Source organism: Pecten maximus, chromosome 8 (assembly GCF_902652985.1).
Source record: "Pecten maximus chromosome 8, xPecMax1.1, whole genome shotgun sequence".
NCBI lineage: Eukaryota > Metazoa > Mollusca > Bivalvia > Pectinida > Pectinidae > Pecten > Pecten maximus.
Window position 1 is genome coordinate 5,470,533 of NC_047022.1, and position 16,714 is coordinate 5,487,246.

General features: G+C 35.9%; 1 protein-coding gene across 9 annotated transcripts in view; it reads left to right on the top strand.

The window, feature by feature from the left end:
• The first annotated feature begins 4,380 nt into the window (after positions 1-4,380).
• LOC117333602 (serine/threonine-protein kinase TAO1-like) overlaps positions 4,381-16,714 on the top strand; it is a 52,188-nt gene continuing 39,854 nt past the window's right edge. For 4 of the 9 annotated variants that reach the window (XM_033892973.1, XM_033892969.1, XM_033892972.1 and 1 more), the window contains exons 1-4: positions 4,382-4,615; positions 14,839-15,089; positions 15,478-15,549; positions 15,956-16,057. In XM_033892973.1, coding sequence (XP_033748864.1) covers positions 14,958-15,089; positions 15,478-15,549; positions 15,956-16,057 — 306 coding nt within the window. In that variant the 5' untranslated portion in view covers positions 4,382-4,615; positions 14,839-14,957. Of the gene's footprint in view, positions 4,616-14,838; positions 15,090-15,477; positions 15,550-15,955; positions 16,058-16,080; positions 16,215-16,714 lie in introns of those variants that run through there. The other 5 variants (XM_033892967.1, XM_033892970.1, XM_033892974.1 and 2 more) reach the window with 3 other exon arrangements.

The following is a 16,714-nucleotide window of genomic DNA, read 5'->3' on the forward strand; positions in this document are numbered from 1 at the left end:
GTCACACCTCACACCCAAAAGTCAGTCACACCACACACCAAAGTCAAGTCACCCTCACACCAGTCATACTCACCCAAAATCCAGTACATAAACAATTTCACACACCAACTGTCAGTCACACTCACACCCAAAGTCAGTCACACACCTACACCCAAAGTTCCCACCTCGTCACACCACAGCAACCTCACACAAGTCAGTCACACCAACACCAAGTCAGATCACACTCCCGCATCCACCACACCCAACAGTCAGTCACCAAGCAAACTCCACCCACATCACAGTCAACCTCACACAAACAGTCCAACCAACTGGTCAGTCAACAAACCAACAGTCATCACTCACACCCACAGTCAGTCACAACTACACCACATCAGTCACACATCACACGAACAGTCAGTACATCAACACCAAAGTCATACAACACCTACACCACAATCGTCACAACAGTAACCACCCACAGTCATAGAACACCAACATCCACCATCAGTCACACTCAAACAATCAATCAGTACACCCGCACACAAATGTCGATCCCAGAACAATGTAGATACAGTTACATCAAGTATTCAACATTTTCGTTTGACGTGTTCAGTCAAACCTCGATCATATGACAGATCCATTGCACCCCAAAACAGTCTGATAACATACACTACGAACAGTCTAGGTCACAGAGAACACATAGTCTCATGAATCAAATTTAACACCGTTGTCACCGGGTATAGAAAGGAACTTCCCGTTATATTTACAGTTGAAATAATTATTTCAAATCTATTCAACGTTTGTGAAACGTGGTTATCATAATCTTGAGATATAAAATATTGGAATCTAAGAGATCGCTTGCTCCCCACACCATTCCTGGTGACAAGGCAACCTCACGATCGGGAAATCATGGAAATTAGAATTTACTAAAAACTGGCGTGGTAATGAGTCTAGAATGCATTTCTAGCCCGAGTTTCCTCTGGCCCTGTGGCCTGGTGTCAGGGCCAGAGGACATGGTGTCAGGGCCAGAGGAAACTCCGGCTAGAATGCATCCAGCAGAACATGCCTCTTAACTTGGTGGACTAAAACCAGCATTCCGTGAAGTGATAGTGGTTGAGTCAAAGATGACATGGCGTGCAAATCCTTCACAGTCCTTCCAGTCATTGAAACATACACAGCACTAGTTAGATCATTCTAGAGTACAGTGACACAGTTTGGGGCCCATATCATCAAAACGAAATAGATACATTGGAAACAGTACACTCTGGTACAACGCAGGGCAGTCAGATTTATCTTCAACGATTATGGACGGAAATCAAGTATAACCACCATCATCAATGATTATGGAGAAACTCAACATCACTCTTCTAGCTGATCGACGTCGAGAACACGGCATCATAATGATGTACAGAATTGTAAATGGCCTGGTGGCGATCCCTATTGAAAACAACTGGGACTTGAGAATTAGTTACAGTCTACATGTATTTTCAGACTTTTTTTGTGTTTTTGTTTTTATTGTTGTTGTTTTTTTGGGAGGGGGGGGGGGGGGGAGGTAGATCAAAATTCGGTTAAAACGACACCCTTCGATCGTATATGAACACCGGGGGGTCATTTTTTTACCGTATTTTGATCTAGCCCTCAAAACGTCTGAAAATGTGCTATACACTTTAAAGAACAGTTTCTTTCCCCGCAGGGTCAAAGACTGGAACAACCTTAGTCCCTCCTATATGAATATCAACAATATTAGAAACATTCAATTCGTCCATCACCGCCAAAAACCACAGGCGCTTGCATTGAAAATGTGATTTTCAAAAAAAAATTATTTGACAGTGGTATGTGTAATCTGTTAACCTATTACACAGTACACATACCACTGATATCATTATTTTTTTTAATTCTCATTTTCTATGCAAGCGCCTGTGCCAAAAACTACAAACTTCTCGCAATCAGATACAGATACACATGAATGGACTAAGGGAGCTAACTCCTAATTTCATGATATTGTGCGTCAGGCATGTTGGCATTGTTCAAAGGGTTAGCAATAGACCAAATCATTTATTTAGTTCCATTCTTCATCATTTCTTATGTTACGTTTTATGAATAGATAGTTCATCTGATGTTTAATCTGATATTTTTTATTATCAAAATTGAAAAATCGCTGGTTACAGCTCAGATTGGCATCGTTGAAGGCCAATCCAGGCCTTACCGGGTGTAGGCGGTACCGCAGTACCCCTAACTTAGAAAATGGAGAAAATCGTAATGAAATCACATCTATATCTTGTCAGGGCATATGTGTTAGTGAAGAAAAAGGAAATGGGAAGCGATAAAAAAATCATATTATTAACATGTTTCTACTACCTAAGTGGCTTTCAGAATCAAATTCGGTAAGCAGGCCCTGGTATGATTTCATCATAGTTCTGTAAATTACTTTTTTTTCCATATCAAAGTATTACATAATTTAATCATCAGGGGAAATCATAGTAAAGGAACGTTCTTTAACTACTCTAATGCTTTCCAATGGAAAAAATAAGTTTAGGAATTGTAAAAGACCCCCTACTCCCACCCACACAAACACACAACACTCACCCTCAGACACCTACATAACATTTTAGGTATTTTCGTATTAGTCCGTTAAACGAGCGAGAAATCGGTTTTTGAACTTGTTGTCAATGTTATATATATATATGTAGAAATATAAGCAAATATGGAAGTACACCTGTTTTTTGGGGTTTTTTTTGTTTTTTTTATGCGACAATGCTTCGACCTACGGGTAGTGCCAACAGATTCGGGACTTGCGCGAAAAGGTCTACCGGAACTCAGACAGAATTCTTTTCTGGAATTCATATAGTTAAATCTAATGTTCCGTGATGTATAAGTGTTTATTATACTATATTTACATTTACACTGCAGCCCCACTATATAATTTTACCAAGCTCACTGGAAGGTTACGAGTCCATAACTTCCAAACCTATATTTTAACGTCATTATTATTGTGACGTCATAATTGTCACGTCGGCGATAACGAAAGATGGCTGTTGAAAAGGCTGTTCCGTCTTTGACGATAATAATTTGTGCAGTCATCGAAGGAGCAAAATTCTTGGATATAGTCTTTACAAATCATTGTCAATTGTAAATATAAGCATTGAACTACTTTCAGTTGGAAGTTATGGGCTGATGAATGCCAACTGGACAAAGGCAAATTCAACATGAAGCGCTAGCGCGCTTTATTAAATTTTCCTTTGTCCAGTTGGCATTCATCAGCCCATAACTTCCAACTGAAAGCAGTTCAATGCTTAAATGAGGGAAACTACAAATAAATAGTAATTATTTAACAATACTGACCTTGTATCTATGACCAAAGATTTCCCGATTCTGATAAATATCGTGTGTACAAAATGTACCTTCTTTCTTTTTTTGATACAACTATTGGACATTGATGAGCGTCCTTGTGACTTTGATTGTAACGCAACACCGATACATTTTATAATAAAACTATTGTAGCCTTTCGGTTAATACATTATTTTATTAACCTGAAAAGAATATCAACCTCGGACTTCCTCCTCGGTCGATATATTTTTTCTCATGTTAATAAAACGACGTATCGACCCTATCAGAAGGCTATAGTACAGAAATAAAAAGAGCCAAAAAAATGGTCATCTTTATGTCATGTGACGAGCCTATCAACCTGTTACAGACCTCATTATGAATAGACCTCGGTGGATTTATGACGTCATAATCATTGTGACGTCACAATGTTCAAGTGGCATTCATTAATCTTCAAGCAATCAAATTGAATTTGTACAAATCACACTATTGAATTATGAACTGTGCTATATAATGTCGATTGTGCAAATGACATTGATTTGAAATGAAATTTTACACGAATTGAATATAAAATTTTACACGAATTGAATATGAAATTATGTAGAAAATCGTATTTGAACTCTCAATGAACAGGATATCTATGTTCCTGATTTGAAGTATTCCCTTGGCAATTCAAAATGGATCTTGAAATTTAACACAAAAAATGATCTAATTGCCAAAATGTCTTATAAATAAACAATACTGTGGACTTACCCTTATTCATCTCGAGTGTCCTCACCTGAAGTCCACCATTGAACAAAAAAAATTCAAAGCTTTAGATCTATAACTATTTTTAAAATAAGCCTTGTTAAACGCCGATTAAATTTTGTATACATAATTAATTTTTTAATATCTATAGATTCCCTTTCTGATTTAAAGATGTCGGCAGCAATGTCGGCACATCAAACGCTTACTACAATGTGAAACAATGTATTTCAAGAATTCAGCCAATGTATGAAAGATGGGCCCATTTTTGACCTCGTTATTTTGACCAATGGGTATGTGGGAATATTTTACTGCAGGATGTTCATTTTCCGGTGACGTAATGAAGGACTTTTACTAAAGTTTTGAAAACTGAATGAGACGCAAGTTTGTGACGTGGACATGTACAGTAATTATATAGACTATGGACATTTGTTCTATGAGGTAATTATCACGCTCGTGGAGTAACCTACAAACTTGTGTGAAGTTTACGTCCCTTGTGAAGCTCCGGTTTTTACGGCGCATGCGTAGGCGTAGCCATATTGGAAGAGGAAAAAGAATACAGAAAGAGGTACGCTTGTAAACACTGTGAAAAGTGATGTTTTACGACCGTCGATCTGTTAATAATCTCATTAAGTTTATATAGGAATGGTATACTACTGATTAGCCAGGATAATATTCACACACGGTACCTATTTATTCAAGAATACGACACGGAAGCGATGGTAACCCTCCTCTCGGTCATTCAGATCAGCATCCATTCCTTGGAACGGGAGGGGGAGGTGTATTTGATGGTGATGCTGTTTTAGAATTGTTTACTTTTGCTTATTTGAACATGCATATTTGCATTTAATGTATGTATTCGCTGCAATAACCTATGCGTATTGGAGCTGAGTCACTGAGACCGTTTGACTTGTCGCATTGTCGAGACAGCCTAAGGGTATTTTTTCGTTTCGGAAGTTGAAAATGTCTGAATGTCCATCCCGTACCTGGTAATTTGCATTGTCGGCATAGCACACAGGTATATCTGGGCCACGATGTTTAACCATGTGTATCACTTTTTAACTTTAGACAATTTAAACATAATTTGTTTGGTCTCGTTTACATGTATTGTCGTCCACACATTGATATCCGGTTTGACACTAATCATACCCCACCCATTATAAGGTAACAATATACTTAGTCTTCTGATGGGCCGTTTGGGATGCATGATGTGCTATGTCATACTGACCATTGTTTGTAGGATTTAATTAATCATGTGGATAGTATGCATACATGTGCACCTGTTCGTCCTACAAGCTGCTGTCAAATTATGAATGCATTGACACACATATGCATTCAGGAATGTAGGCTTTGTAGCACATGGTCAATCCTGGCCAAATGACCTTATAAACATGTTTACTCCACTTTGATTTGAATTTAAGTCCCTCTCTGTAGTCACATTACATCTTGTATGATATTTTGATTGTATTGTTTCATATGTTATCCAGCCCTCAAAAAATTTGTTGTTTGCAATAAGAAGATAGGACTGATTTTTACCGTACCCTGTATTGATGATGGTTAGGGAAAAGTGACAGAATCGAAACTGAAGAAAATATTTATACCCTAACAGATATTTTAAATAAATCACAATTAATTTATATAATTCTTTCCAGTCATGAGTGCATTTAGCTTACATACTTTGCTGAAGCAAATATGTGACCATCTGAACTGAGGGTTGACTTTAGTAAATTAAGACAGAACTGGATTTGCCAACTGGTCAGATTTGTTTACGCCTTGTTAATGATCAACTTCCATATTTTGAGGAATGTTGATGCTTGGATTGTAAAATAGTGAAGGCTTCAGCAAGGAATGGGGCCCACATAATAATGCTGTATTCAGCCCAACATTCTACAAAAAGAAGCCTTGTATCTACTAGATATCCAAAGATTCCAAACATATAGGTCTTTTTTTATTTCAGCTGTTGGATATTGACATGCATCTTACACATCTGCATTCAAATTTGAAGCTAGTCAAGTATTTGTGGCACAGTGCTGGTAATAGACTAATACTTACGTTGCTAGATTTATGATTCTATGTATATATTCAGGGTTGAACTTAGACGTATGTTGGGGTACCAATGCAAGGTACCAGTTCCCAACACTAAAAATTAATAAAAGTTCTTTGAACTTTATATGCCAATTGTACTGTAAATGTGGAAATTTACGCGAGGGGGAATTTACGCTAATTATGTGGAGACCTTTTGATTACAAAAAAATCCCTATATATTATTTGGATATCATGATCAATTTGCATAATCTCAATCTACAAATGAAGGTGGAAATAACCACATTTACATGAACAGTAATAAGATTGCAATTATGAGTCAACTTCCCAAAACCAATACTTCTCAAAAACGACCACCGCGTGATCTTTATCATAGTAATAAAACATTTTCCAATACTGATCCGTCTGAATTCTGAAAACTGAACAGATTTTGTGTCCAGAATGGTTAAAATATAACTGAAGTTACCAGGGATAACTCTGGAGGGGGCCATTGAGCCAAAATGGCCCACCAAAACTCACAAATTTCATCAATTTTCTATGTTTTGGCCCATACGTTTTCTGAAATCTTGTCAAAATGGCCCATGATTTTTGGGTCCGGGGTGAACCCTGAGTTACTTCTGTAAACCAGCCTTACCTGAGCGAAAATAATCGACCGTGAAATCAACACTTCGATTGTCTTGATGCAAATGCATGTACTAGGTAAATTGGTAAGTAACACAGGAGCTACGACTAGAGGATCCCGAGCATTATGATTTAATTGTGTATTAATGAAAAGAACAAGATAAAACCATACAAATCAACATGCATCATCGCATTTGTATGGTCTGTTTTTAATACCTTAAGAAAAAAAAGTAGAGTTAGAAAGCTGGAGTTTCACATTTAATTTGCGTGAGGCCCTGAATGGGTTTTTTTCGCTGTGGAAAAGTTCCCATGCAATAAGGAAGCTAATGAAGTAGACCAGGCTTCGTTTCAAAAAGCAATTTGATTCCCTGAATGAGGGAAATAGGAACTGGTAAATGTTTAAAATTACTGTTCTGTAAAACCATTCTTGTTTGTGATGAAATAAATATCCCTTATTGTTCCCGTCAACATGCAGGTCACAGTACTAGTACCAATGACAGCATTCTGAAATGATAAGCGAAATGATATAATTATGGTATATGCTTCTAATCATTATTAGAACTTATCTAATTAGTTTACTTTTAATCAATTCTGCATTCTTTGTATTCGTTAACGTCCATAACATTATCAATGTTTTAAAGATATAGAAGGTCACTCAATCAACAGTTATCCCTGAATCCTATTGTATCACGGCCGGTCAAAATGGATCTTTTCTCCAAACCAAACCCTTTCTAAACTGGTCAGATATTCATGTACTCATGCATGATTGGTTTAGAAAAGTTCCATTGTAGATCTTAAAACAAAAATATTTATGAAAATTGAATTTGCGATAAGCACTTTTATTTGAAACCCATTGACAATTCCATTCAACAAAGCTCTCATGTTTTGTTAATGTTTCTTCCATGGTTTTCACATGTAAGAGAATTAAAATGGGTGGATAGGTGGCACGATGGTAATTCACCTGTCTTTCACCGATGGCGAGGCAGCCAGGTTCGAATCCCTGATTGGCTGTGAAAAAGTATGGGATCACCTAGGCCTGCGCATGCCCAACCTTCTTCTGGTTTCCTCCTAAAGTAAGACATCTGTTTATATAAGTTAACTATTTTCGCAGTTGTTGTAAAATAAATAAAATTTGAAACTGAATTGAAATTAAATCTGAAATTAATTCTGTGGGTTTCGTATTGTGTCAAGCTTAATTATTTCTGCCGGAAAAGGAAATGAATTAGTCGCATGAAACTTGATGGATATAGTACAGAAAGAGATAGGCTTTAATACTCGCAAGTCGAGGAAGGTGTTGGGATAGATACGTTTTGATACCACAAGTGGAGGGCGATATTGGGATAGATATGTTATAATACCCACAAGTCGAGGAAGATATTGGGATAGATACGTTATAATACCCACAAGTCAAGGAAGATATTGGGATAGATACGTTTTGATACCACAAGTGGAGGACGATATTGGGATAGATAGGTTTTGATACCACAAGTCAAGGAAGATATTGGGATAGATATGTTATGATACCACAAGTCAAGGAAGATATTGGGATAGATATGTTATGATACCCACAAGTCGAGGAAGATATTGGGATAGATACGTTATGATACCCACAAGTCAAGGAAGATATTGGGATAGATATGTTATGATACCACAAGTCAAGGAAGATATTGGGATAGATATGTTATGATACCCACAAGTCGAGGAAGATATTGGGATAGATACGTTATGATACCACAAGTCAAGGAAGATATTGGGATAGATATGTTATGATACCCACAAGTCAAGTAAGATATTTTGATAGATACGTTTTGATACCACAAGTCAAGGAAGATATTGGGATAGATACGTTATGATACCACAAGTCAAGGAAGATATTGGGATAGATACGTTATGATACCACAAGTCGAGGAAGATATTGGGATAGATTTAATCAGTCATCATTGTATCTGATCTCATGGATATATATAGTAATCATAAACAAAATACAAAAGAATTTAAACTTAAAAGATTTTTTTTTAAATATAAACAAGAGTTTTTATGTTTATTACTGGAAACCCCATGCCTGGAAGCTGATTTATGTGTGAGAAAATGATGGACCATATTGGGGAATTTTTATTCAGTGTAAAAATTAGAGTCCAATGGAAAATTGAAACAAAATTGCTTGGACGATTATGATCAAAGGATGTACACTGGTCTGTATACTTAGCTAGTAGAGCTGGATGGGTTTTGAATCAATAAAAAAAAAATGACAGAAAAATAAGATCGAAGTTAGGCTAGTAGAATTTTCCCCACTTTGCATGTTGTCTAGTACATGTATAAACTAAAATTTTATCTATTATTACATTTTTTAATTTTTTTTTTGTTTCAAGGTTGATTTTTTTGGAAGAGGGGATATGTAGTGGATTATTCCTACCAATGATTCATGCATTTAAGCCAAATTACCAAAATTTGCATTTTACTTCTGAAGATTTCCTTCCCAAATAATCACTTTCTTAAGGAAAGTATAGGAAAAAGTCTACTTGATATTCCAAACGAATGATGAGAAAAAACACAGGCATATGTACATGTGTACCTGGTGTTCCCTTAGGCGTGGATCTGGAGATAACTTATTTATGCCTTGTGAAACATGTTCTTTAGAAATGAATGGACTTTGGTATATCACAGCCAGAATAAGACTTGAGCATGAAATCCTACACTGGTTGTGATATATCAACATCTATTCACAACTTATTTGTGCATTTATAATTTTTTCAGTATTTTTGTGTAAAACAGCTGCTAGCTGTAGGTTTTGTGTTTTTCTTAGGTTCGAAATTCTCATTGAATTTAAGATGTAAAAACAAAATAGATTCTTTTCTACGCATCACCAACTTCTTTAGTCTCATGATAAATGGATAATAATTTATCAGGATCATTGATAGCTTCTTGTATCTTACAATGTATAGATTATATAACTAAAAAATCTACTGATGGACTGCAGGGCCTTTTTCTTTGGGATAAGGGACTCATTCTTAATTGAAATTGTTTCATATTTAAGCCAAATTCCCCAAATTTGCAGTTTACCCCTGGAAATTTCCGTCTCAATTCACCAATGTTTTCTTCCCAAAATGATGCAAAAAGTCCCATTCCCAAATCAGGGGTCGGGTGGCACAGTGGTAACACACTTGCCTTTCACCTAGACGGCCGGGGCTCTATTCCCCAATCAAATTAAACATAAAAAGGTATGGGTTGGTCACCTGCCCGACCTCGTGGGTTTTCCCTGGGTAGTCCGGTTTCCTCCCACAGTAAGACCCTTCGACACTTCCATCCAGACCAACAAACGTGATTAATATAAGTTGGTGTAACTTATTTTGCAATTGTAAAATATATAAAGTTTACATCTTATTAAATCTTGAAAAAAAGTTTTGGCCTGGCAATGATTTACTCTCCTAGATCTATCCAGGCAGCGATTTTTTTTTGGGTGGATTTGGGGCCGAATACAGGCCCCTTCCCCTAGAGAAATTTTGCTGTATTTTCCCAATTTTTAGTTCATATTTTCCCAGTCAGAAGTTGTAAGTTTCCTTGTTTGTTAATAAATATGAAGAAATGATGATCATAATACATTTCACATAATGTTTTCACAAGCCAATGTTATAATAGATTGATCATAGCTATAGTATGCATATTCAAATGATATTAAAGCATAGATTTGATGATTCTTTTAAGCTTGGAAGAAAGAACATTTTTTCCAACGTTAAAAAAATATGGCCTTATATATATTTTCCCAATGGAAAAGGTACAAGCCCCTGTATAATCAGGGTAAGGTAATCATTGCCGGGTACCTGTTTCTTATATACATGTGAATAATTCAATTGTGATCATTTGATACAATGCCAGAAGTCAATTATTCATAATCTATATTAATCATCTTCAGAATCTCCTCCAATGTCGAGATTCTTGCTCATTTCTTATTTATATACAGTAAAACCCTACAAACTCGAAATCCTAAGGACCATGTCAGTAATTCAAGCAATACAGGGTATTCGAGTTATCTGAGGTTTATCCTGGGCTCTTATATTGATCGTATGTCGATGGGTGCCTATAGCTACTTTAGTACGTAGTAGTTTTGATATATTTCTTGCTGCCGTTAGTTGTGATTTTAATATTTAGAATGCATATATATATATAACACATTTGAATACTGCAGTATGAAAACGAAAGACATATACAAAGGTATAAAATGAGCAATAGTCAGCCAATTTTATTGATATATATATGTATGGGTGATATTACAAAGACCTACAAGGACATTCTTTCATGGCAAATTCAAATTTACGGACAGCATAATACTCTCTAAACAAATGTAAAAAAAATGTAAAATTTTATTGCAATAGTTTCCCTGAATGGTTGCAGAAATGTAAGCGGTCTCAAAATATAAAATATTTATCCACAAAACACATATTCAATCAAAATTATGCTGTAAAGTGTCAAAATCAATATTCGTCTCCCTGACTGAGAAATTTACTGTGTAAATATACAGAATTTTATAGCATTTCCTGCATTACATACAGACAAACAAACTAAAAAGTTTCTTTTGTTTGACATCTTTTTGATGTTTTAAAAATATTTTTTGAAATAACGGTATTTGAAAATTATATTGCTATTATATAACATCTCTGAACAAAATATTGTGATAAACTTTTGGCAATATTACTCCACACACCTAACAATAAAGTAATATTTAAAAAATTTCAGTAAGATTTTTAGCAAAAATTTAGATAAACATCCACAAATCCTGTCGCTATATATATTCTAGTGGTTATAATACCTATAGCTGTTTAAATGGATGTGTCCTGCTAAAGAGGATGGGTGGTATTTATGCGTAATAATTAATTATGATGACATGTGTACAGTGCTATATAGCTATACACATAAGGAAATAAAAAATAAAAAAAATTCAAGGTAATGTGCTCTTTAATCAGGACACAATTTTGACAGATATAGACCCTGATACTAAGTAGTCAAATAAGTAACTTTGAACTAAATTGTGCATTAGATAATGTCAATGTTAGGCTGATAATCCCTTCCGCCAATTGACTGCACAAAGTACTTTCAAAAGTGGGTGAAAAGTCAGTGAAAAACCATCTTCCGGTTGTGTTACAATTGAAAGATAATTCTCAACACAGTGTATATAAATCAGTCTGGTTACTATGTATGCATCATAAATATCATAACTGTGCACTGTCGATATTACTTCATTGATCATAAATCTATTTTTAGTAATTATAATACTTTTGCGAACCAGCAGTTATCTCTTCGTTTGGATCCTGCACATGTACATGCGTATATTGGACCATATACTGTTTCTTGCATTTGTTGAAGAATATAGATATCTTTTAGATTTAAAAAATATATATACATTCAATAGTACGTACGTACACCTGGTAAGAACATTTTGGGCCCCCATATAGAAGTGCTACGCTTATAGTTGACTGAAATATCTCTGACTGGAGAAAACAATTTGAGAATTTATAGGCAGATTTTTATGACTGTCAAACATTCTTTTTAGTACACACACAAGCACAGGTATTTAGCTATAGGTGTATAAGATGCAGACGGCACACAGGTAAAACTGTCCTTATTGTGTCCAACTGCAGATAGTTTCACAAACCGAGAAATGTTATGTAAATAGATAAGTATATATATATGACAGGACATTTTAAGCTACGTTATTGTTTAAAGCAAAATTGATAATCTAGCTGAATTTTTGTCTGTCGTGCTGAGAATTGATTGTCAAAGGGAATATTGTTAAATGATATGAACACTTTTTCATTATCACATTTTGTACGTAACTGCTCTGTTTAGATATCATGGGGTTTTATTACATGTTTTTCTGTATTGTTTCCATACATATCTATTATGAATGTTTTCCTGTGAAATTCTTCCGTAATTTTTTTTGTCAATGATCATGCATATATGTGTATTATATTATGTGTCATTGATTGTCATTGGCCGACTCCGCTGGCTAAGTATTACACTGAGCCAAAGAAGATACATGTCAGGTTTTTAACATCCTATAGTACATACTATAGACTTAATTATAAGGAAGCTGAGGACGATGATTTTATACCCGTGTATATATGTTATTGTTATTGTCTCCCGGACTTTATTGAGGCCTGAGGAAGGAAGATATATGTCTGGGTTTTAACATCCTATGGTACATACTATAGACTTATTTAATTATAATTATAAGGAAGCTAAGGTTTTATACACATGTATTATGTTCAATATTGTTCCCTCTGTACATACTATAATTAGGTCTGCTACAGTCTGCAGGACTTTATTGAGGCCAGAGGAAGGAAGATATATGTTTTTATATCTCTGTATATATATGTTAAAGGTCTGCAGGACTTTTTTGAGGCCTGAGGAAGGAAGATATATGTTTTTATATCCTGTATATGTTAGGTCTGTAGGACTTTATTGAGGCCTGAGGAAGGAAGATACATGTTTTTATATCTCTGTATATGTTAGGTCTGTAGGACTTTATTGAGGCCTGAGGAAGGAAGATACATGTTTTTATATCCTGTATATGTTATAGGTCTGTAGGACTTTATTGGGGCCAGAGGAAGGAAGATACATGTTTTTATTCTCCCTGTATATGTTATAGGTCTGTAGGACTTTATTGAGGCCTGAGGAAGGAAGATATATGTTTTTATTCTCCCTGTATATGTTATAGGTCTGTAGGACTTTATTGGGGCCAGAGGAAGGAAGATATATGTTTTTATTCTCCCTGTATATGTTATAGGTCTGTAGGACTTTATTGGGGCCAGAGGAAGGAAGATACATGTTTTTATTCTCCCTGTATATGTTATAGGTCTGTAGGACTTTATTGAGGCCTGAGGAAGGAAGATATATGTTTTTATTCTCCCTGTATATGTTATAGGTCTGTAGGACTTTATTGGGGCCAGAGGAAGGAAGATATATGTTTTTATTCTCCCTGTATATGTTATAGGTCTGTAGGACTTTATTGGGGCCAGAGGAAGGAAGATATATGTTTTTATATCCTGTATATGTTATAGGTCTGTAGGACTTCATTGAGGCCTGCATGAGGAAGGAAGATATATGTTTTTATTCTCCCTGTATATGTTATAGGTCTGTAGGACTTTATTGGGGCCAGAGGAAGGAAGATATATGTTTTTATTCTCCCTGTATATGTTATAGGTCTGTAGGACTTTATTGGGGCCAGAGGAAGGAAGATATATGTTTTTATATCCTGTATATGTTATAGGTCTGTAGGACTTCATTGAGGCATGAGGAAGGAAGATATATGTTTTTATATCCCTGTATATGTTATAGGTCTGTAGGACTTTATTGAGGCCTGAGGAAGGAAGATATATGTTTTTATTCTCCCTGTATATGTTATAGGTCTGTAGGACTTTATTGGGGCCAGAGGAAGGAAGATATATGTTTTTATTCTCCCTGTATATGTTATAGGTCTGTAGGACTTTATTGAGGCCTGAGGAAGGAAGATATATGTTTTTATATCCCTGTATATGTTAGCTATATAGGTCTGTAGGACTTTATTGAGGCCTGAGGAAGGAAGATATATGTTTTTATTCTCCCTGTATATGTTATAGGTCTGTAGGACTCCAACTCAGATTTCATTCATCTGTTAAGTTATTGGTATATACTTTACTGACCAACTATACAATCTGTTTGTTATTTTGAAAAAGACAATGGGGGGGGGGGGGGGGGGGGGGGGGGGGGGTGGAACCCTGGTAGTTTCTGTGTACCTCAAACTTGTGTGCCAGATCAATTCTATTTCTGTCTACAATACATCATACAGGAGTAATAGATTCTTTTTCTCTATTTACATCATATCATATTCTATCTACATCATACAGAAGTGATAGATTCTATTTCTCTATTTGTATCAGGAGCGATAGATTCTGATTCTCACACAGGAGTAATAAATACATTCTATTAATGTACTGCTAAGGTTCCATGCTGAAAGATGAAAATTACATTATGAATTTGATTATATATTTTGAATACAATGAATAAACAGGATGCACAAGTCATAAATTGATCAAATATTATAATTTATACATGTTATGTTTAATGAAACTATTTTTTTTTCTTTTTTCTCAGATACATTTAACAGACAAGGGCAGATAACTTCATTCACATGATCAGAGACAGGCTCCTGTACCCTTTCAAAGACCTTGACCCTCGGTAGACCAGGCCAAGGTCAGAGTTGAGGGGTCATCATGCCCCATTCCAAGGCAGGAAGCCTCAAAGATCCTGATATTGCAGGACTCTTCTTTTTCAACGATGACCCAGAAAAAATATTTGTCGACCTGCGAGAAATTGGTCATGGAAGTTTTGGTGCTGTGTACTTTGTAAGTGTAATTTCAGAACACTGGGCAAGAAAATGTCATGCGTCTTACACATGGAAAAATAATTTCAGTAATATATATATACAGAAATGTATAACATGTTTATTTATAAGATAAAATATATTGTTTATTTTTAGTTTCTGTCACTGCCCGCTCTGATATTTGTGACATTTTTTCATAGGAATTTTCAATTCGTTCGTTCGTTCGTTCGTTCAATACAATATCATCTACATTTTATATCATGTAAGGGGATTGTGTTCACATGATATGAATAGCCTGTGGCAGGATCTATGAAGTAATATTTAATTATTTAACTAATGATAGGATAGTTGTCCATTTATAACAAAATATCATTAATTTTGTTGTTGAATTGTGACCCTGAATGTTCCAGGCCAGAAATATTGTCAACAAGGAGATTGTGGCCATCAAGAAGATGTCCTACAATGGGAAACAGGCCACTGAGGTGAGTTGTGATTACATTTAGCCCCAGAAAGCTTGTATTAATGATATGGAGTTATTTGTGTGAGAAATTCCCCTGAAATGGCACTTTCTACCCAGAGTGCACTGTGCTGTGCTGTTAAAAAGTCAAGAGATAGTTAAATTGTAGATCCTCAGTGTTCACGATTCACCAAAGTATTCCCTCAGATATAGAAATCCAACCAGTTGGCTTCTCGTTTCACTATGACTTTTCGTTGGAACGGTCCCTCTGACCATAATTCATGTCTTTCCGATACAGCAATACAAGTTCGGTTCAGGTGAATTGTATGTTAGAAGGTACTCTGAAGACAGAGAAAAAGTTTTCTACATTCTCCCTTATATATATTTCAATGACTCGGTTTTCATCAATATATCTTAACTTTGTATTTCAGAAATGGCAAGATATCATCAAGGAAGTGCGATTCCTGCGACAGCTTAAACACAGACATGTTATAGACTACAAAGGGTGCTATCTCCGTGAGCACACAGCATGGGTAAGTGGGTATCGCCCAACACAGACACGTTATAGACTACAAAGGGTGCTATCTCCGTGAGCACAGACATGTTATAGACTACAAAGTGTGCTATCTCCGTGAGCACAGACATGTTATAGACTACAAAGGGTGCTATCTCCGTGAGCACACAGCATGGGTAAGTGGGTATCGCCCAACACAGACACGTTATAGACTACAAAGGGTGCTATCTCCGTGAGCACACAGCATGGGTAAGTGGGTATCGCCCAACACAGACACGTTATAGACTACAAAGGGTGCTATCTCCGTGAGCACACAGCATGGGTAAGTGTGTATCGCCCAACACAGACATGTTATAGACTACAAAGTGTGTTATCTCCTTGAGCACAGACACGTTATAGACTACAAAAGGTGCTATCTCCGTGAGCACACAGCATGGGTAAGTGGTTATCGCCCAACACAGACATGTTATAGACTACAAAGGGTGCTATCTCCGTGAGCACAGACATGTTATAGACTACAAAGGGTGCTATCTCCGTGAGCACACAGCATCACTGGTAACTGTAAAAGTCTGAATTTTGGCGAAAAATCTGAGTTTTAAAATACATATCTGAATTTCAGCCGAAAAGTCTTAGTTTTTCAGATATACATTTTATATTCTGATAAGTTGGGGGGAAC